Source organism: Passer domesticus, chromosome 9 (genome assembly GCF_036417665.1).
Source record: "Passer domesticus isolate bPasDom1 chromosome 9, bPasDom1.hap1, whole genome shotgun sequence".
NCBI classification, from domain to species: domain Eukaryota; kingdom Metazoa; phylum Chordata; class Aves; order Passeriformes; family Passeridae; genus Passer; species Passer domesticus.
The window spans coordinates 35,265,450-35,287,876 of NC_087482.1; the positions used below are offsets into that span (position 1 = coordinate 35,265,450).

Sequence of the window (22,427 nt, forward strand, 5' to 3'; positions counted from 1 at the left end):
AAGTAAGATTCATGCCAAAAAATTAGGTTGTTCTCAAGAAAGACACCTGGCAAACTATCTCAGTTTTTACGTCAAGCTTTATTTCAGGCACCCACAGCTATAGCAGTGCAGCACGCAGAAAGAAATCTGCCAGTTCTGAGAAACAAAATACTTTCATTCTCTGCAGTGTGCACAGATAATTAGAGCCAAAGTAAACAAGCAATACTTTGGAAAACAATTTTTTCTGGACATATTCTAGGCATCAGTTACCCTGACTTGCTACCATGCTAAATATTAGGTGCTTTGCTAACTTGCAAATTTCAGTGGAAGAGTAGCTGAAGAGTTAATGCTGCCATGAAATTGGTCTGACTAAGGTTTTAAGACTTTATACTGAACTACCAAGGGAAGTTTTTATATGCAAAAATCACCACAAACTTATCACTTGAAAACCACAGTCAAAGCAGTGATCTATTAGTTTATTCTCAGTTCATTTTAACAGAGTTTTCCATGTTTGTACACAAAGGCTGTAACTTCTGTTTGTGTTAAAAGATAAATTGGATTCCCCACTCAAATTTCATTAAAGATTTATTTTGTATTTAGTTGTCTGGCCTTCAGTCCATGGCAGACATCAGGCCCTGCCCAACAATTCTCTACCCAATCATGACAATAGGAAGCATTTTGCATAATTCGTTATTCCACTAAGTTGCATCACATCGTGCTAGAGACCCTTCTCCAACAGGCCATTATCAAGCACAGGGTACTATTTCATACCTCCTGCCAGGCCAGCACAAGGGCTTCTGACAGTGTATTTATTTTTATTTAAATTTTTGCTGACTAGGGTTGCACAAGATACACACCTCATTTCAGAGTAGTCCCAAGGGGTCAACAGTGATGTAAATTTCACATCCCAGTACTTCAGGACAAAACAAACTATATCATGTGGATATCCTATCTAAACTGCCAACACCACAAAGCACTCCAGAAATTGCAGGGTGTATGGCATTTGTGTTTCCCATTATTACATTTTCCACATAATTAATAAAAGTCCATTAAAATATAAAAGGTGAAGCTCACTGTAAAGGAGGAAAGCCGTGCAAAGTTTAATTACTAAATAAAACTAGGCACAACACTTGCCAAGATTAGAATTTATATTGTGTTAAGAAGGGCTGGAATTTAATGATCTATAACCACATTGAGATAAGAGACAGTAGCAATGCCTGAGTAAATGTTTTCTATAGGACTAAGAGGAGACAAGGTGAAAAATCTAAGTTATCATGATTTATAGCCATATGACTTCTTTAAAACAATTTTACAGTACAGTGAGTGCCATAAAAATATTCTAAATGTCACTGGTGGAATATTAGTTTAAAAATAAATACTTTAAATCTTTGAATTATATAGTTTATTATTTAACATCAGATATTCATGTGAATGAACTTTTATAGCCAAGGAGCAAAATACAGACCTGGTCTGACTTTATACTGGTTTGGACCTTAATCCTGCAGTCTCCCTTACTGAGTTCATTCCTACAGGACTTCATGGATTTAGAACACCCAGCTGGGCACTGAATTGGTACTTCTACAAAGCTGCAAATACACATGGCACCTCACAGATAAACACAGAGCAAGGACCTAGGTTTACAAAGCTCATAGACTAAATTTAGACCCCTTGCTCCCTAAAATAAGGGAAGTATTTTAATCTCTGACACAACCACATTATTGTTTCAAGTTTTATACTTAGAATAGCACAGATCTTTGTGAGAGGAACATATAGAAACTATCAACATACAAAACCAGGCCCTTTATCTCTAAAAGCTCTCATAAATATAGGAAAAGAGTTTTCATTTATGTATTTTGAAGAATTTCCAAAAGTGAAGTTGTTAAACACAACTCTACACAGAAATTTCATAGGGCAACTCAAACACTGTAAACCAGAACATGATAATCTAATCATAGATATTTCAGTATAATTCAGAGCAAGTCCTACCAGCATTTTCTCTAGGATGAGTGAACAACTGAGTAAAATATAAATGTTGACAGAAAGGAACAAGCATTTTACAGGCAGCAGTAGCAGTTTCTGTAAGCTGAGTTAGTGAGCAGTAACACCTGTGGGTTAAGCAAAACATCACTCAAGCTCAAAACCTTCAACAAGAACAGAACTGTGACAAAGGAGGATCTTCATGAGCTAAGTACAGCAGGTCTCAGTTTTGCATCCCCCACTCACCCTCCTGTATCATTTAAATCATTGCAAACCACTTTTTTCCTCACAAATAGAAATTTAAATTTTCAAGTTAAAACAAAGGCTGACAGCATCCCCAGGGAAGTGGGAAGAAAGCCTACAGAAAACAAAGTCTGCTCAGAATACACATTGCTCTGCCAGGCTCATGTGACCAGCTCTCAGGAATGCTGCCACTGCTTAAATTATTCACTCAAAATAAGCAACAAACAAGAATCCTGGCTAAACAAGAAAATAACATGGAGTGCAAGGCACTAATGCTGCCACTCCAAAGCTATAACAGTAGATTTCCATTTAACTGCAAATTGCAAGAGAACACCAGTCCCAGCAAAAATTCAAAGAGCAGCAAGGGCAGGCACTGAGCCATCACTGTCTAGCTTGGATGGGGTTCTGGAAAAGAAGCACCCAGAAGTGCAGTAAAGTCACCTGCCCCTGCTGATCTAATCTCTGCGACTAAGAGGAGAAATTCCTAAGCATGAATACAAAACAGGATCAAAAGTATATCAAGTATACAAAGAATATTTAAAGATTACATACTTCACTCTTTCACAAAACCTCTTCTTGGATGCTCTTGCCTTGTACAAGCCTTTTTAATATTTTTAATTATGGCTTTTCACTTTTTGTTAGGTATATTTCCCATTCATATCTTGTAGACTCAGAGAGGACAATGGTTTCTAAATTGAACTTCCTGACAGCAAGAACTAGAATTACAGAACAAGGGATGGAAAACTCAGAATGAGAATTTCATTTCAAATGAACTTAAGTAAATATACTTGTTATCTAACCACTTCGGCCTTCGCATCAAAAGATGGAGACAACTGCTCTTGGAGAAAGGTATAATAATAACGGAAGAGAAATACAATGGGACTTTATTAAGTATATTCTTACTGACAATTTACTGTAGACTTAAATTAAATTTTGTTAGAAGATTTCCTTAAAGTACCTCCAATAAATTATTTTTATTAATTATGTTTAAAATGTCATAGTTAATTTGCTTTTGAGGAAAAAATTATCTTGCCATTTTGTAAAAAAATAACATTGAAATAAAGCATATAAAGATGAAAAAAGGTGTGTAAGTACATAAAATGAAATTGTCTAATGACTGGTGTACATAAAAGAAAAAAAATCAAATAATCATAGAAATGGATATTTAATTTTTTTCCTCCCTTAATGAAGTAATAATAGTATCTGTTTATATGCTTTTTACTTCTAGTGTCCTGTTAAAAGCAAGCTACTCCTTGGGGCTGGAGAGAGACTTGAGACACCACAAGAGTTCAGGAAAAAAGTTTTTAAAGCAGTTTTCTCATCCGTAGTCACCATGTTTTAAACATAGCTACTGTTTTCTTACTCAGAAAAACAAGAATTCAGTGTACAATGAGAAGATTTGCCTCCCTCCAGGACCTAGATTCTGCTGGTCCATGGAAAATTGAATCACAACATCTCAAAATACGCAAGTTTTAGGAAGGGCTTTACCAGCAAAATGAAAGCTTTGAGGTTTTCAGTCGCAAGAGAGCAGCATCAATCTCTTCCCTCTGCAGCAGCACTGGGCAGGCAGAGAAGCCTATTTCCCTGCAGCTGTGTGAATAAACTGGAGTCAGCCTTGGATGCTGCTAAATCAGAAAGCAAAGCCACCAGACTTTAAAACATGGAAACACAAAACATGAAACAAACAGAAGTTAAGCAACCTGGGTTATCAGCAACCCAACTCCTCCTGTCACAAACCACTGTAACTCTCAGTCCAACAGTGCCCACTTAAATTTAACCCCACTTATGATACAAAACAGTTTTTTCAAGTATCAGGAGCCTTTTCTTCTGCCTCTTACTCATACAGGCAATGATACCATATCAACATCAAGAAATTGGTTTTCAATCCCATTTCACATTGTCCCTCCTCTTTTACTTCTTCTTGATACCCCTTTAGGTAAATAAGATCTTTTAATTCATTTCTGGAATTGCCAGCTTATGAACACAGAGAAAAATCTATTCTAAATACAAACTTCCACAGCAGCCTGCTACAGAGCTTATTCCCCTGTAGCTAAAAGAGGCACACCATGAACCACTGATGTTCTGCAAACAAAGCCTATGGAAACAGACTTCAGAAAGGAATTCTAGAAGTCCAAAGTGGTGGGGAAAAGAAAACAACAGCAACAAAAACCAAACCAAAAAACAACCACAACTCATTTTTTTTTTTCCCTAAAAATCCAGTAAGATTATAATTTAAAATCATGCCAAGGTTGTAAATGCCTCTCTACTCCTTTCTTTCAGTTCTTACATGGCAAGAAAAAAAATCTGCTGAAACTGCTCAATATCAGCCAAATTCAATAAACCAACACTATTTCTAACTGTAAATGCATCACTAAGGTAAATGAATGCATAATTGAAGAGCAGTAATCATTCCTTAATGAAATGCTGAAATCACCAAGAAAGAACACAGCATTGGTGATTAAAGCTCAATTTTTTTGGGTGCTCAGAGCTAACAGAAATAGAAAGACAGATTTCAACTCATGCATTTAAAGTATTTTAAATGATTGTTACCATTTAGCAGAAAAACATTTTCCAAAATCTATTTAATTTTGAAGAACTGGCTTGATATTTTGCTGACCTATTACAAAATCACAATTGCCACCTATAGACCATGCCCAAGCATTCCCTATTTCCATCACAACTTAACCACACTACTCTTATAAGTTCTCACAAACAGCTTCTTGCAGCTGAGCTCACCTTGGCTGCTTTTACTGCACCTATACTGTATAATGCTTCTGACCCAAAAATTAGTTTGCTATTGTTAGAGAACATCAGACTCCACTTTAGCTTCCCCTTAGAAACAGATTTTTCACTCACAGAACTTACTTATTCTATTTCTGAAAAAACTGTGCATAAAGAGGAACTGGGACAAAATTACAACTCTTTTACATAAAGCTTCTAAATAGAATAGCAACATCCCCAAAATGAGTGCATTTTGAGGATTTCATCACATCATCCTGAAAATTTTCAGCATCCAATAAAAACAGTTAATACAGGTGCACTTGAGATGCTACAAAATTTTTAGCTCTCCAACAGAAAGGGAAACTATTATATGCTACTAAAATAAGTATTAGGCAGCTTCACCTCAAACATTCTTGTACTTATTTTGTCCCTGCTGTTTTTATAAGAGCTCATAAGTTACTGCAAAAAAAATTTAAAACAGTACACAAGCCTTGAAAGAATACTGTCAACTAATTTAAATTTCACATTACTAATTTCTGGTTTTACCTAGGATTGACTCAATTATATGCAAGAACATAACAACAAATTCCATAATACTGACATCATTTTCTATGTGATCTATTCTCTTCCTAGCTACACTCCACCATCTTCTTAATGAGACAAAAATAAGTATCTTGACAATGCAAAGGAAAAAGAAACAAGTACAGTGACCAAAATAACTTTCATCTACTGCATCAATTTGACAGCAAGTCTTAAAAAAAACAGCATTCTTTTACACAGTAAGTTTAGGACTCCTGGTGCAGGGTAAGTAAAGAAACACACAGCTAAATTTATCTTCACTTTGCTTTGTTTGGCTTTAAGTTACAACAAAGAAAACATTCAACCACATTAAGCAGTGCTGGATATTAGGAGAATAATCAACTACATTATACTGTATATGAAGTTAAAAATAAATTAAAAAGCACATTTAGGGACATACAATGAAAGAACTCCCATAGACCTGCCTCTACATAATTTGTTCGTGAACACAGTTCAGTAGTGAAAACACCTCAAACAAACTTTCTGTAAAGACTGAATTTTCAGTCACTTGTTTTGGTTTGTTTATTTTAAAATAGAATTTAGCTTCAGTTCAAACTCTTTTGTTCCCTTAACCAGAAAAGTATTTTCTCTGCACAAGTTTGGTACAGTTCAATTTAACCAAATATATTTTTTGTACTTCCTTAAAAGCAGCACTCTGCAGCACCACAGACAGGTGAATCTGTTCCACAAGAGACTTCAGTCCAACACCACTTTTAGACAGGAAAAGCCACTATTGCTGGATATGGCAAAACACACCAGAGGAAACGGAGAGCTCAGCTACAAACACATGGGCACCACAACTTCATCACAGCACTTGAAATAATGGGAGCATCTCAGCTGTTAGTCAGGTGAAATATCCACTCAGAGAAAAAAATACTCATGATGGCCCCTCCCAGAGGGTGAAAAACCTATCAAACAGCAAGCAAATCTAAAGAACAGAATTATATCCTTAAAAAAAACTTATCAGGGGTGCCTGACCTGTGGCTTTTGAATTTTTAGCCATACACAAGAATAAATATTAACTATTATTTAAATGGTTTTATTATTTCCTTTATTTATACATATATAAACAAACAGATGTAATTTCAGTGTAAAAACCTGCTTTTCAGGCTTTAAGGATTTTTTTAAATTAGGCATATTATCATATGATTTGAAGCCAGACAGGGGCCAGGTTCAAATGCCCAAAGTTAGTTCCTTAGGGGAACAGTACTGCTGACACTTGGTGGCTTTTCCTTGATAAACTTTTTAATACTCTAAACTGAATACTCATAATTTCAGAGTTCAGGGAAAGATTCTAACGGTGAATGCTTTTAAGAATAACATTTTGGGATTTCTTTAGTCTTTAAATGCAACCTAGACACCTGAAATTAGGTACTATTTGATCCATTTTCCTTATTCTCTGATGAAATGTGTCTAGGTCAGACCTTTTGATGTCTTTAAAGGATACTGGCTAAATCAGAGTACAAGCTCAAAATGTTTTCTAATTAATGTACAGTTAATTTTTTTCATAAATCTTCAGAGTTAGGGCACAGTACAGTCCCCAAAATTGTATACATACAGAACTGCACATTAAAGCCAAAGAATACAAAATACTTATGTGAATCTTTCCATCACACAGCAACACTGCTGCACACGTACATTCCAATTTTTATAGGATGGGGCAATCCATCTCTACAAAGTTGTCTGCAATTCTTTGCATATCCACATTCACACCTCCACTGGGTTCCTCCACAGCCAGCCCCAGCTCACTGGTGCTGAACACCTGCAGTAAGCCCTGGGAGGGTTAACAGCAGCGCTTGCTGATGAGTCCCAAGCGTTTTGCGTGGGATCATTCACAGAAACTCCCTCAGCCCACATTTACTGCCTCATCCCTCCTGTCCCAGCAGGTGACCAGCACACCAGAGCTGCTGCTGCTGCCATGCTCAGCTGAAGTGACAGCCCAGAGCCAGCAGCAGGACAGAGCTGTGCCACAGCAGCGCTCAGCATCTCTCTCTGAATCGTCTCACCCGCTGCGATGTCAGCGTGGATAACCACTGCCAGAACACGACACACAATCCCCCCAAGTCAACCACAGGTTCAGGTAATCATGACCTCTCTTTTTACAGCATAAATGCATAATTTCCACACCACTCTTTGATGAAGGGACCACAGACTTAAAAAGAGGAAACAATTACAGTCATTAGAATTTCACCCAAGCGTGAGATTTAATCTCGGGCCGTGGTCTTGCCAATGGCTGTGGGGGTCTCAATGGAGACAAAACTGCTCTGTGGGAGAAAAAAATGCCTTGATGATGACATTAGTCAGCAAGAGAGACTGAGCTTTGTCTTCCATCCAACAGCACAGTCAAATACAAGGAAACCATTTTCCCTCCCCCTCTTCTGGATCCTAAAAAAGAAAGCTATAATTTTGTTTTTCTCTCTGAAATGCAGTTTTTGCATATTTTGGAAAACTTTCTTCCCCAAAGCAATCCTGCTGAAAGGCTAGTTTTTAAAATAAGAGAAGTAAATTTAAGCATAAATAAACATATATGACAAAAATCCCATTTCCTGTGCCTATCCTTATTAATATGAGAGTTTTATCAACAACTCTCAAAACACTTCTATAGCTTTTTTTTACCCAACAGATTCTTCAAGACCATTTCAAATTTTACATATACAAGGGAATCATATCTAAAGCATGTTCACCTGCTCTACAATGCATTTAATGAAAACAATACAGGTAAAACTTGGCCAAAAAAAAATTAAGGCAAAGTTTAACAACTAAAGAGTTCCTGAGATCCAAGAATACCAGCTTACTCTCATATGCCAATCATACATTGCATCCCAAATAAGACAGAAAACAAAGGAAAATGTAAGCACAAAAGACAACAAAGTGCTACAGGCAACAATATTAAATTCATTTTTCCAGTACTGCAGAAAAAAACAGATCTGCAGTGGACAAAAGAGTCATGATCATCATTCCATCTATAACATGAAGTAAGAAAGGAGTTTCTCAACAAAACCATAAGCCCAAATGAATCACCTCTTCTCTAGAGCCTGAGGTGAGGGAGCCTGGAATCTTACCCAGATCAATATAAATCTTAAAATTCAAACCTCAATTTTTATTCCCCCTTATCATTCTTTACCTCACGATGCTCCTAAATACAATTTCTTCATTTTTATTTAAGCTACCCTGTCTATTCCATTTCCTCTCCACCCACCAATTCCTTCTGCTGTTACATTACACATAAATACATATTTATTACTGTTTGTCTGGTCCCGACTACCCCTAGGGTTGGTAATGCTGACAATTACAATCTAATGTAGGATTAATCAGTCTAAATTTGAAACTGAGATTGTCATTCAATTTGGAAGCCAACACTAACCATTTCATGTTCACTTGAAGAGATTAGATAAACTGCACGAGAACATTTTGGTAAAATAATTGATAAGGAGATAGGAAATAAGAATTATTGGTATTTACTTAGCTTGCAACACTTTCTGGAAGCTAATAGTTTAAAGGAAGCACACTTCAGAACAGCTACCTAATCTGAATTTCACAGATAGCACAAGGAATATTTTCTCACAGAATGCATATCTCTGCAATCCCAATATCATGAGAGCTGTTTGAGTCTCTTTGCTGAAGCTCACAAGGGTAATTTAAACTCAGTTTTACCTCATGATCAGCTGAGGTACCCACAGAACACAAGATGTTCAAGAATCCAGCTGGAAATTACCACTGCAAAACAGCTGTCCTTGCCCTTCACTTGCCGGGCTAACCTTAGGGTTCCCAGACAGAAAAGTCACTGTCACAAGGAAAAACAACTTTTTATTACACTTAATGGACTTCAGCAATGACAATGTGCAGGTTTGGTTTGCTCACTTAGTGAGATCAGTTGCACATCTGTTTTACAATTATAACCGCAATTCTTCCATCCACATTTTGTTTTTATAGGGGTTTTCATAAACAGAATTTCACAACAGTCATGCAAAAACATGTATTATTCTAAGTACAAAAACCCCAAAACAAATATATTAAGAAAATTCAGTTCATGGCTCCATGAAGCTAACCAGCTATTAAAAATGGGTTCATACATAAGTAACATATCATTCTGCTTGCATCTAGCATCTACTAATTGAAGACAACTTCTAAATCAAGATGCAGAACCAATACAGTTGGATCTTATAAGGCTGGTTTGTCAATTAGCAGAATTTCAATTAGTAGATCACTGAGTTGCTCAACTGTACTATTTAGCAAGTAAGCTTATCCATCATCGGTAAAAATGCTACTTTGAAAAATGTGCTTTAAATTTACTTGCTTAACTATAAATATGCTCCATATTTTACAGTAAGTTGTTCTAGATATTATGCAGTTATTTATAATACTTCACTACATTAGCTAATATTTTATAGCATCTAAAAATTGATTAACAAAGCTTCCCTGCTCTTCCAAACAGTTGACAAAGTAATTTAAAGCAAGAATAAACATGAAGCAAAAGTGAAAAGTGGTTATTTGATGAATGCTTGCACACAGTATGCAGGAACAAAGAAATTCTGGTTTAAAACCAATAGGAAAAAGACTTGAACAGCGTAATTACAGTGGTTTGGTTATTAAGTTTTCCTGAGAAGCTGTCATGGTTTTGTGTCAAATAACGAAGTGTCAAATAGCACAGGTTTGTTGTATACAAGCAAACAAACACAACCACTCAGAAGCTTTGTAGAAAAAACTGTCATATATCAGCAAGGAACAATTTCCCATTGAAACAAGTTTCAATAAAACCACTCCTGGTTAATAATTTAGATTGAGAGTTCCATTATAAATCACATCTTCCAAACGTGAAAAGCACAATTATTTTTATTTCTTAAACCCCACACAGAAACCAGTATATTTCTGACAGGATTCTAAGAAGAAGCAGAAAAGAACATGATTATTCACTAGTACTTTTGCTATCAGGAGACAATGGCTCTCTTGCTCCTTGTAAACTACTTGACCCAGAAAATGAACAGAAGACTCCTCCTGCTTCAGTCTCTAATATTGCCTCAGAGTTGCTGTGTAAGTTTAGGAAGTTGTTGAACATGTAACTTTTGCAGTGAAATCAGCTTCAAGTCAAAATTGCAGAAAAAGGCATAAAACAGAAATAATAGCAGCAATCCCACAGTCACATCATTACAAAACCCACAAAAGCAAGAAGTAATGCAATACATAGAAAGTTAGAACTATTACAGTTATGATACAGACAGACAAAAACTCCACAAGACCTCGATTTTAAGAGCCCTGATATACCCCCCAAGTTTCATTCTACCCAATACCACACAACAAATCCTATTTCACACAGTAGTGGTTCAGAGCAGATTTAGTACAAATAGCTTCCTTTTACCCAGTTATTAAAATCATGGGGAAATAAGGAAGGAAATAAAAGACTTGTGCACAGTAAATTCCATGGTTCCCACATCAAACCAGTTGTTTCTTCTCACCTGTTACCTGTGTCTTGTGTCATGTGTAAAACCACCCCACACGTTTTTATTGCTCAAGGTATAAAAAGCACATCCCAAATTATAGATGAAATAAGACTAACCTTCTTTAAAACACAGAGGATGTTTTCTTTAAGAATGAGACAATTAACCCGGAGTTGTGTTCCAAATCGTGTCCTTAATTCCGTTTCTATTCACAGTGAGGTCACTCCCCCCAGGCTGACCTGTTACCCCAGTACTTATCCCTAAGATCCTACAATGTAAGCAAACACTGCCCTCTTGTGCACTGCAACATCCAGGAGACAAAGTTCCATTTCCAGGGTTGTGGAGACCACGCAAAGTTTTTATCCTGGTTGCCCTTCTTCATGCATAAGTCCTTAATTTAAAAGAAAAAAAAAAGTGGCTTTCATTTTAAAATGTCAATAAAAATACTCCTTCATGGTGTCAGACAAGTATCTGGCACCAGCTAAAATATAGTGACTAAAAAAAAAGACACTCTTTCAATTTCATTTAGAGAAATAAAGTTTATTTGAAATTTTAATACAAAGCAGTGTCAGCAATTCACAAGCACCATGAACCCAAAGAGTCTAATAGGTTTTAGAAAACATTCCCACTAGTGCTAGCTCAAGTCCCTTAATTTCCATAACATCAACCACAACATCGAGATTTGTGGACAGAAATTACATTACACAAGAGTGCTATGTTAATTTCATTTTTTTTCACCAGAACAGGGTTCATTATGTTACTTCCAACTGGCAGCCAAAGATCTCAGGACTCTCTGGTGACTCCTCTCTGAACAGAATGATATCCACTAAATACAAGGCACTCTTTCCCTCCAGAGGTTTCCCTTCATTCAACATCTGTACTCAACAGCAAGTCATCCACATATACATCTACAACTATAAAACTCTACTTGCTCACTCACTTAGAATAGAAAAAAAAACCCAAGACCTGTCACATCTTCACAAAGATCTCAACAAACAAATGCTCACATCGACAGAAGGGTGTTTTCATGGCAGTAATGCAAAGGTAACCCCAAGTTTACAAATCCTCTTAACAGCTTAGAGCAAACTCAGCAAAACAACTAATCTGTGATAAAAGGTGGGGTTTTTTTGTGATATGTTAATCTGACAAATAATCTGCATCTGACTGAATTTGAATGCTGGTAGCAAGACCACATTTCCCTTGATCTCCCAAGCCTGTTTTCATTGCACTCATTTGCATCAGCAAGACATGCTTTTGCTATGCTCATTTCCCCCTCTCCAAGCTCTAGTCAAGTTCAAAAGTCCTGGCCCCTCCAATGTATCAGGTATGAATTAATACCCTTCCTTAGCTGAACACAGCAGCAAAGTGGAAACAGACACTTGCAAGGCAGTCTGCTTTGAAAGGAACTGCAGGGACAAATGGTGACAATGAAGTTCTAGTTATAAAGTAAAAAGGTCAAAGGTTCAGACAGGCACAAGGATTACAAAACTACACGTTCGTCAGAGTTCCCCCCAGCCCAGGTTTAAACAACCAGAGTCAAGCAGTAGCTTTCCAATTAAAACCCTATAAGGATACTTTGTCCTTTGAACTTCATAGGGAAAAAAAAAAGACAATTTTCTGATTTAGAAGTTGTTTTGAGGACCCATCTCGAAATCAAACAGATAAAGGGCATCCAACAACAGCTCACCTAAAGCAAACACTCACTAACCCTTGGCTGCCTGTGTGGGGGAAGTTGGGATGAGGTAATCATGTTCTCCTATATTAGTGTGCTGACCCTTTGTAGGGCATGAAATTAACCATCAGCAAGGAAAAAATCTGCTACTGCTTAAACTACTTTGCTACGCAAAGTGGTCTTAAAATGAAATATGGGGATTGAATTTCGTCTGGCAGATTAACTTGTCTAACCTCTCTGCAGGCATCCCTTCCTGCTGAACTCATTTGAGAAACTATTCCAGACCCTACTGGTGCACAGGTCTGTGACAAACAAATGTAAAAGCAACTCTTATTTTACTTCAATGACATTAACATCAGCTTTGTGGAAGATGAGGAGCCGAACATTAAGAAAAGCACAGAAGCTTAAAAAACCCCATAGTGCTGTGACAGAAACTACCCCATCTCAGTGTGAAATTTTACCAGAAATACCCCCTAAATCTCTACAGCAACAGAAGAATGCAGTAGTGACAAAAATATTAGTCCTGCATCTTGAAGTCATTCCTTCAGTGCATAAACCAAAGTAGAAGGCTGATCTGGGTGCTTCTCACTGCTTGGCACAAGTCAGACACAAATGGCTGTCAATACTGGTTTTGTTGCTTTGCTTGAGACAAGATCCTGCTAAAGCAAAGGAAAAGTCTGAAACTGTGCTTTAAAATAAAGAGTTCTGTTCTTATTGTTTGAAAGAGTAAGACAGAAATACACAGCACAGTCCAAGCCATACAGCTACCCACAGTAACTTAATGCCTTCCTGCCACACACACACAAGAGCCTCAGAAGAATATAAACCAGTATGGTTTGAATACAAGTGAAAGGCATGATGAAGTACACCAAGTGACTATTACTTATTCCATTCCAACCTTGACTATCACCTTCCATCTAAAACTTAAAGAAAACATCTTGGGTGAAACTGTCTGCAACATTTCTCATTCCCAGCATGCAGGTAAAAAAACCCAAAAACACCAAAAAACCCACCCAAAACAAAACACTTTTGATTTAACATTTGATATGTTTTGTTTTCAAGGACAAGCTCTGCAAGAAAAATGTAGCCACACAGAATGAAATATGACTTCTATTTTTCATTCCAATTGGTTACTGCTCAAATATTCTGCATTCATTTAATCCTAAAGTATTGTGTCTGAACAAGTATCTTGTGAGTGACTGTGAGAAGCACTCACAAGGTCAAGCACTACCTGGCACAGCATGACAAAAATGCAATACTAGATTCTGACATGAAAAAAATCCACTTCAGGAATTAGCTACATACAGAAATATGTTAAAGAGTGGTAAATAGTAACATTTAACCTGTGAGCTGATTTATCAGCTTTGTACAGCAAAGGAATTAACTCTTAGAGCACTCTGGGAGCAGAGATGACAGTTACAAAAGAGAGATAACCTGGGATACCACTGGTGAAAATGGCACTTTGGAAGAAAAGAGCCAAAAAGTGACACCTCAGAAGGAAATCCTTGTGCTCCTCACCTCATGGGAGACCTGAGTGAACCATGCTGGTGCTACCCTGCCACAGCAGACGGTGTTTCCATGAGCTGGGAGCTCTCAAGGGAAGCCAACTAGCTTATCCCACCGTCAGTGAAAACAAAGAACTGCAAACAAGAAGATGCAATAACATTTTCTCCTGCAAACCCTGCATGCACACGACTAACAGAGTTCTGAAGCAGCCCTCTCGTCTCTGCTGCCACTCCACCTTCCAAATCCTCACATCCAGCTCCCTTGCCCACAGGCATTCCAGTTTTTCTGCAGGTCAACTTCCACCTCTAGCTACCCCAGGATTTCAACTCAGAACAGTGATATCTTAAAGAGGTATGGGAAATCTGAGGTGCAGAATAAACACCAGATAAAGTACTTTGCACGTATGCCTTACTGAAAAACCATATATAGAGAAAACGTGTAGTAACAGGGAAATCACAGATTCCATCAAAAAGAAAAGGGCAGTGGCATTCCTGGTTGCAGAGAAAATGTTAGGAATGGTGAACCCTTAATGCTTAGTAATGAGGAAGTAGATGAAAATAACCTAAATTTTTCAATACCATTATCTGGGAGGACTCACTTTCCATTCCTGAAGTGATGAAAAAGTTGGCATTATTGAAACACACATGAACACCAAAGAATGTATCCTGTTACAGAGGCCATGCTACACTTCAGTTTGAGTTTCACCAAACCTGGAAGCACCTAAATAGCCCCACAGGCACAGATCAGGTTTTATCATCAAGGTTTCACCTTTCAAACCTGGTAGTAAAAAAAGGCAAAAAAAGCATCCACTATCGAGATACATCTATTATCAAGCAGAAAACTGAAGCTCCTAATTCTTCAAACTATTAACACAATACTGCATTTTCCCTACAACCCTTTCTTAGGACAGAGAATTGCAGTAAATCACACTAATCAACTATTTTACTGAAGTAGAATACATAATGTGGTATAACTGGAACTAAGCAAGTCTGATGTGCTTATGTGTCTGAATTACCACCTGTAAAAATTATTTTTGCTGGGAACAAAACTGTCATCATCTCATCCCATCCATGCCTTCCTTCTCCCTGCACAGCCTACCAAAAAGCAAATCTGAATAACTCATTCAGCTGTGACTGAATACTTTGAAAAGCTTCATAAAAATAGCAGAAAGCAATGAGAAGTCTACCCCAAATAAGCATTAAAGTTACTGAAAAACAAAGCTGGTTAAAGCTGATTTCTAAGTTTTCCCACGTCCCCTTCATGAGAAAGTTCACACCACTCCGATTAGTTGCTGCTGGCAGAAAGGAATGTCTGACTACAAGTGACTCTTCAGTACATCCAAGAAGCATCTGCCAAAGTCAACTTTGCTCTTTAGAAGATAATCAGGTGCTTACAATTACTAAAGAAAAATAAGGGCTTGCCAAGTACAAGAGAAGAGTACAAGACCGCAGGTTTCTGGAATTAAGCACACGGCCACTCCTCCCTTGCAGAAACATTGCTGAAACAGAGCGTTTAACTGCTGCTGAAACTGACAAATAAGTAAATATTTACTATCTTCCCACAAGAAGTGCAAACAATACAACACCGTTAGCACTAACGCAACTTACAAACAGCACAATTGTTCAAAAATGGGTTAAATTCCCATGTAGTGACAAATAACTCAGCCTGGACCTCAGTCTAGCCAAGAAACGTTGTCCTACAAAACAACCACCAAGCTGTTATGAAAGAGACCCTGGCAGAGGAACTGAACTTGCAGGCGGATCCCCGCAGTTAAACCTGTGACTGTTTAAAACTCCTGCAGCTGCGACTCCATCCTCTCCTCAGCCAAGCACCGACCACCTGCCAACACTCCAGAGATGAAAGACAGAGAAAGGTGAGCTAATCTGAGTCCTAATGCAAATCAAATTAACCTTCTGACGTAATCTATGGAGACTAAAATGAAGAGTTACCAAAATCTATTTCTAAGCCTAAAATTATCATGTTACAACTCTGCAGTCCTCCAAGACAACACCGGCATGTCCAGCAACTGCATCACAGCTCTCAGCTACAGACAACATCAAACTCTGACAGCTTAAACAGGCAAGAAAACAGCAATTTATAGGGCTGTTCGATGCCGTTAATAAGCCTCCATACACAACAAATACAACTTTTTGTCTACTAAGTGTAAGAAAGCTGAGCACACCTGGCCATCCAAGCAGCACTCCAAGAACTCACATGTACAAAGTGCTTTCCTTTGAGCACAGGTTTTTTTATTGGAAGAGCACCTACGAGCAAGCGCAGCAAAGTCACAGGTCCGTGAGAAACCTGTCTCGCCCCGGCCCGGGTTTGGGCACGGCCGCAGACCCCGGCTGGCTCCCCGCGGCCCCGCTCCCTCCACGGCCACGGGCGGGCGCAGCCCCACGGGGCCCGGAGCACCCCGGGAGGCACGGCAGCCGCCGGGGCGGCCCCCCTGGCCCCCCTTACCGCCGATGATGGTGCGGATGAGGGAGGCGTGCCCCGGGCAGTCCACCAGCGTGAGCTGCAGCTCGCCGGGCCCCGGGCCGAGCTGCGGCGGCAGCGCGGTGCGCAGGCAGGAGAAGCCCAGGTCCAGCGTGATGCCCCGCGCGCGGCTCTGCGGCGCCCGGTCGAAGGCGGCGGTGGAGCCGGTGGTGCTGAGCGCCCGCGCCAGCGCCGTCTTGCCGCTGTCGATGTGGCCCAGCACTCCCACGTTCACGTTCAGAACACGGGCGGCCATGGCGGCGCTGCTCCCGCCCGGTCCGTCCCTACAGCGCCCCTGCGGCAACGCGGGCCCCGCCGCCGCCGTTCCGGCCGTGCGGCGGGCAGGGCTGCTCGGAGCCGGCGCGGTTCGTCCGCTCCGCGGCCGGGGATGAGCGGCAGCGGCCCGGCACACTGGCAGCTCACCTCTCTGCCCCTCGCAGGCACCCCCTGCACCGAGAGGCCATTTCAGCGGGTTACCTCAGGGCCCATCAGCTGCGCGCCCGGCCTGAGGGAGGCTGGCAGCCGGCGGCCCTGGGAGGGGGCATGGGATTTACCCTGAGCATCCGCACCTTGGCCCACGCTAATCGAACACTTCAGGGCTGCTTAAACACGCTGCCACATCACCCCCTCCATTCTGTCCCCGAGCGAACCCCGGTGCTGCTGGAACTGTGGTGACCACGTTTGGTTTCCAAGTCACATTGCAAACCCGCGTGAAGAAGCAGGTCACGTTTGGATCATTTATTCTCCCTATACTTAATAAATTCGAGGCTTGCATAATTTTCCTGTAAAGGGATATTTAAGTTAGGTAAAATTCTGCTTTAAAAGTCATATCCTTAATGAATTAAGAATCCAAGTTCATTAACAGCGAAGAACAGATCTGGTAACCACCGCCACCAAAACAGACCCAAGATGAACACTGGAGAAGGCTGAGGGCATTTCCAAGGCTAAGGGCGAGATTCCTTCCCTGATTTAAGTCACTTTGCTTTACAGATTACCAGGGAGATAAATGCTCTGCAGGATAAAGCTTAACACGTGTGCTTTTCAACAGTGACCAAGGAGCCCAAAGTACCTCTTCAAATGATTACAGCTCTTTACAAGCCAAGAAACCAAGACTGTGTTATAAACTTCCCACAGGTGTCAAAGTAGACTAGACTTGTTCTATATTCTACATTCTACTTTTTTTTTTTCTTTGAGAGCAGTGCAGTTGCTTTTCTGCTCACTCCATGCAGTAATACATATTGCTCACAGTAATAACATTCACATTTTAATAACTAATGAATGAGCCAGGAGTGTAAAATGATTTGCCTAAGGCTACTGCCAACATCATGGATTTGGTTTTTAGGCTTTGACTCCAAACTCCAGGCTTTTCCTACAAAGAAATTTGTAGGAAATTTTGCTTTATGTACCGACACTTTCAATATGAGTTTGGTTTAAAGCTGGGTGTTAATTACTCCTCCTTCCCAAACACATGGAAGTCAAGTTGACAGAATCAATGACTCAAATGAAAAAAGGGTGCATTTCTGTCTAGCACTCAGTGCTATTTGAGAGACAACTGTCTCCCTGAAGGAAAGCCATGAACTCACAAGGAATACTGAGCTAGCCTAGCTAATCAACTTCTCGAGCTTCTAGAATAGTTCAGCCTGATGGAATCTCTGTCATGGGAGCCAAATTAAGCATAATGTCACTTTTCAGACCAAGTTCCCAGGCTTTGAATAGTTTCCTGTCAAATCATTAGGCTCATATACACTTCCTTGTGCTGAATCTGTTACATCAATATGCAGTTGCAAAGGGAAGGGAAAGTTTACATCAATTCCCATAAGGCCCTAAAAAGTTAGAATCCACACAGATATCCCTGTATCATATAACCTGCCCTTTAATTCTTTTCTTTTAGCATTATTAGATGAGTTCAGAAGGAAGAGGTGGGAAAAGGTCTGATTCTCAACCAGAAAAAGGTATCCAGAAGTCCTCCCAAAACATCTAAAATAACAGCTATTTTTCAACAAGCATTGACAATGTAGAAAGGTCTAAAACTTTCTACAACTCTTGAGAAAGCTGGCAATGAGGGCAAGGAGGCCCCATTTCAATGATCACAGTGTAAGAGGCCACGGCAGGGCTCACCTGAGATCCATTTTGCTCTGCCAGCTTAACAAAGAGATGCATTTTGCTCAGCCAGAATTTAGAGGGGTACTGGATAGAACTTATGGGATGAAAAAATTATAATTCTTTCTGTTAAGGATAGCTAAGGAAGGAAAATAAAACTCTGCAGGAAAATGGATTTCATTCCACTCCTCACATAACAATATTGGCCCTTCTTTTACTCCTGAGTGACCTTCAAGAAGGAGGAGTAGAAATGGAGGTTTAATTTTATCCCTTTAGACACAGAATAGATTTACAACTTTCTCGATAGGGAAGCAGTTACTCTTCTGTAGAGGGAAGAAAAAAACCTCAGTGCCTACACCAGTTGTTACCACTGAGATCATACCTCTGTCTCCAGGGTTTTAAAGCCTGTGGATCTGATTTTGCCACATATCACTTGAGGTAATATTAGAGTGCACATTGTACCTGTGAAATCAATAACTTCAATCATCAATATCAAAGAAGAAATATGATAAAGACATACATAAGCACTTTTATTCAGAATTTAGAAAGGTCCATTCTGTTAGCTTACAAAGTTTTAAAATTAATTACAAATTTGGAAATTAAGGTGTGGCATTCAGTAGGACACATTACTCCTATTCCTTTGAAGAGTAGAAAAATAATCAGCTTCTTTTGCAGGGAACAGAACAAGACATGGCCACTATCCCCACCACTCCCCACCCCTACAAGAAGGTCTTGGTATTACTAAGAGGGAGAGGGGAGCCTGGCAAAATGAGAGAATCCCAGATTTTTCTATATCCCTCCCAAAATTTGTAGCATTTAGCTGTTTTCCTTGTTTTCCCATAAATAAACCATTCTCCATCCCAGTTATTCTCTCCTGTATGGAATTTCTTCCTTAAAACATGTTCACTTTAATGCTAAAGTTTATGGACTCATGGGAGAAAGGGCAGGAAGTCAGACTTTTGGGATAGGGTAAAAATGTAAAGGTCATTCACACACACACACACACATACTCGCTCTCACTCCAAAAATAATACACTATTTGACAGTTTCAGGATTCAGCATGTCCCACTGAAATTTGAAAGCTTATGTGAAACTAGGCTACGTCCTGTAACCTCAAACATTTAGTCTAGGAAAACAGCTCTCGAGTCTCCAGCTCCCAGCTCGGGTATCGCATGACATCTGTGCCAAACAGAAGACCTCAAACCAGGGGGCAAAAGAAACCTTGGTAAAATGAGTTGGTTAAACCTGGGGAATAACAGTTCAGAGTGTCAGTGATATTTTTTCTGGTTAGCTGGCTAGTGAAATATTAAATTATACTCAAAGCATCCGTAGAATGAGCTGGGCAGGATGGTTGTACAACCGGCCTATGTTCCATCTGGTGGCCTGGACAAAGGAGGAAGAAGACTCATGCTTTGCAATTGAATTATTTTATCCTCCCTCTCTAATACAGTACCTAGTTTAAAAAATCACAGAAAATAATGTAAAAGTTGAGGTTTTATATTTCCTTGTACTGATGTATCACAACACAAGCCACCAGCTATAAAAGATGATATACAATGATGATATACAGTAGTTCCACTTGTACTCTGCTCTTCCTGGGGAATAAACAATTAATCCTGTGTGGTCTAAAGGATTATTGTTTATTTTTCCTCATCTGAATATCCTCTTTTTCCCCTCTTTAACTGCAGCTTTAGGACAACGCTCAAAGAGCATACGAGTAAGTAAGACAATCAATACAATGAGCAATGGCAAACCTGGCACAGTTGAGTAATACCTGTGAGCAAGTAAGAGGGAGAAGCCAGCCTTACATTTATCCAGCAAACTGTTTTTTACTTTTATTTCTATTGAGGTATCCTCTTCTACTATAAACACAAACCCAAATAATTTTAATCACATTTTCTGCAGGTCAATATTCAAATTGTACTTTCATTGTGGCAGCAGATTTTATTTACTGAACAGCAATGGTCACTAGCAGACAGAAGTTTTAGGCTCTAAATTCTGGGTTTAAGACATCTTATTGCTGTAGACAAACAATTAACATTCTCTCTTATCCACTTTAAGCAGGAAAAATCTCTAATTAGTATTTCCAAAGTTAAAGAATCTTGTGTAGCATATCTGATTTTTATAGACATAGAATATTTCTATCCTTCCTCCAAGTCACAGTGAAGATTAACAGCAATTCTCTATTCCTGCCATCTACATTCCTGTATATTAAATTTCACCAAAAATAAATAAGCAAATATTATTAAATAGACTTTGAAATGCCATAATCTCAAATGCAGGTCTTGTTGCAACATCAAACAAGATAACATGGACCATATGGACAAGTTTCAGTCTAAGTTAACAAATTATTATGTATTTCACCCTTTTGAGAAGGAGGGTCATACCTAGCCTGAACCCCTTGATAGCAACACCACTGCCTTCAGAGCCCTTACCAGACTTGCTAATTATTCTTCCAGAACTGGCAGAAACTTGAACTCTGACCAGACTTACCCACAGCACTTGCGGCAGTTTAATGCACTGGAGAAATCAAAGTTGTATATTTGGTCTTTTACAAAGGAAAAAGTCTGCAGCTCACTACCATTAGGTGTTTGTATTCTGCGACTAATATATCCCTGAGAGGGTGTAGAGAGCCTAATGACATACACACTTTTCTAATTATTTAAAGACTAGCTCATATTCGTTAGTCAAAAATTCTTAGCTGCACAGTTGGATAGCAGGATACCCTTACAAAGGTGCTGAACCACACATGTGTGCAATTATATTGTAATTACAAATTTAAACTAGAGTATGTAAATATAAACTGACAGAACAATTAACAGAAAATGCAAGCAACAATAAGCAAAGTCTTTTCTTTGCCAAATTACATTTATAACAAAACTAATGGAAGCACTTGAACAAAGAGGGAATGAACAGCATGTATATGGTTCACTGGGCTTTTGCAAATAGAACCATAACTCCCATCCTCCCTAAAACAGCTGAGTTTGTGCTGTCACAGGACTGCTTTTGCAACCCCCCTGGCAGTGCACAGGAAAGCCAGGATGGCACCAGACAGCAGTGCTGCCTCAAACCACATTAATCCACTGGCTTTAAACACTGCAGACACAAACATGGCTTTATAATCACAGAAAACTCTCTATAGCTATGGGAAGAGTCCTGTCCTTTTTGTTTGTTTGGGGTTTTTTTGTTTTGGTGGGGGGTTTTTTTGTTTGTTTTTTTGTTGGGTTTTTTTTGTTTGTTTTTTGTGGGAGAGATCACAACATCTACAAACAAATTGAACTAGCTGGAACTGTAGGCTCCCAGATCCCATCTAAAATTCCACTGTCAGTGATCTCCATTTTAAGCTTTCAAACCCTCACAGCAGAGTTATCAAGCCCCAGTCTGGAGCTGTAACAGCCTGGAGGCTGGAGCATCACAGACCTCGGAAACGTGGATGTTTCTGGAGGCCATGAAACGGCCTGCTGGGAACCTGGAGTGTTTTTACCCATTTCAATTGCTCAGAGCTCATAAGGAATACGTGCTGTAGGTGCAGCACATGTCACAGCTTCAAATGCTTACAGGGAGGCCTCCAAGATGTGGAGCAGAATTATTCTGCAGTTTCAATGAGCAACACCGAGCAGGTGTTTTTACTTTTATTTCTATTGAGGTATCCTTTTCTACTATAATCACAAACCCAAATAATTTTAATCACGTTTTCTGCAGGTCAGTATTAAAATTGTACTTTCGTTGTGCTACAG

General features: G+C 39.3%; 1 protein-coding gene across 8 annotated transcripts in view; it reads right to left on the bottom strand.

Annotated features, from left to right (window-relative positions):
- EEFSEC (eukaryotic elongation factor, selenocysteine-tRNA specific) overlaps positions 1-21,317 on the bottom strand; it is a 126,620-nt gene extending 105,303 nt beyond the window's left edge. The window contains exon 1 of one of the 8 annotated variants that reach the window (XM_064432705.1): positions 21,184-21,317. Coding sequence is in view for 2 of the 8 variants with exons in the window: in XM_064432697.1 (XP_064288767.1) it covers positions 16,576-16,846 (271 nt within the window). In the remaining 6 variants the exon portion in view is untranslated. Of the gene's footprint in view, positions 1-14,124; positions 14,677-14,710; positions 15,469-15,719; positions 15,891-16,294; positions 16,411-16,575; positions 16,884-17,159; positions 17,448-21,183 lie in introns of those variants that run through there. The other 7 variants (XM_064432701.1, XM_064432697.1, XM_064432702.1 and 4 more) reach the window with 7 other exon arrangements.
- Between the last annotated feature and the right edge of the window lie 1,110 nt (positions 21,318-22,427).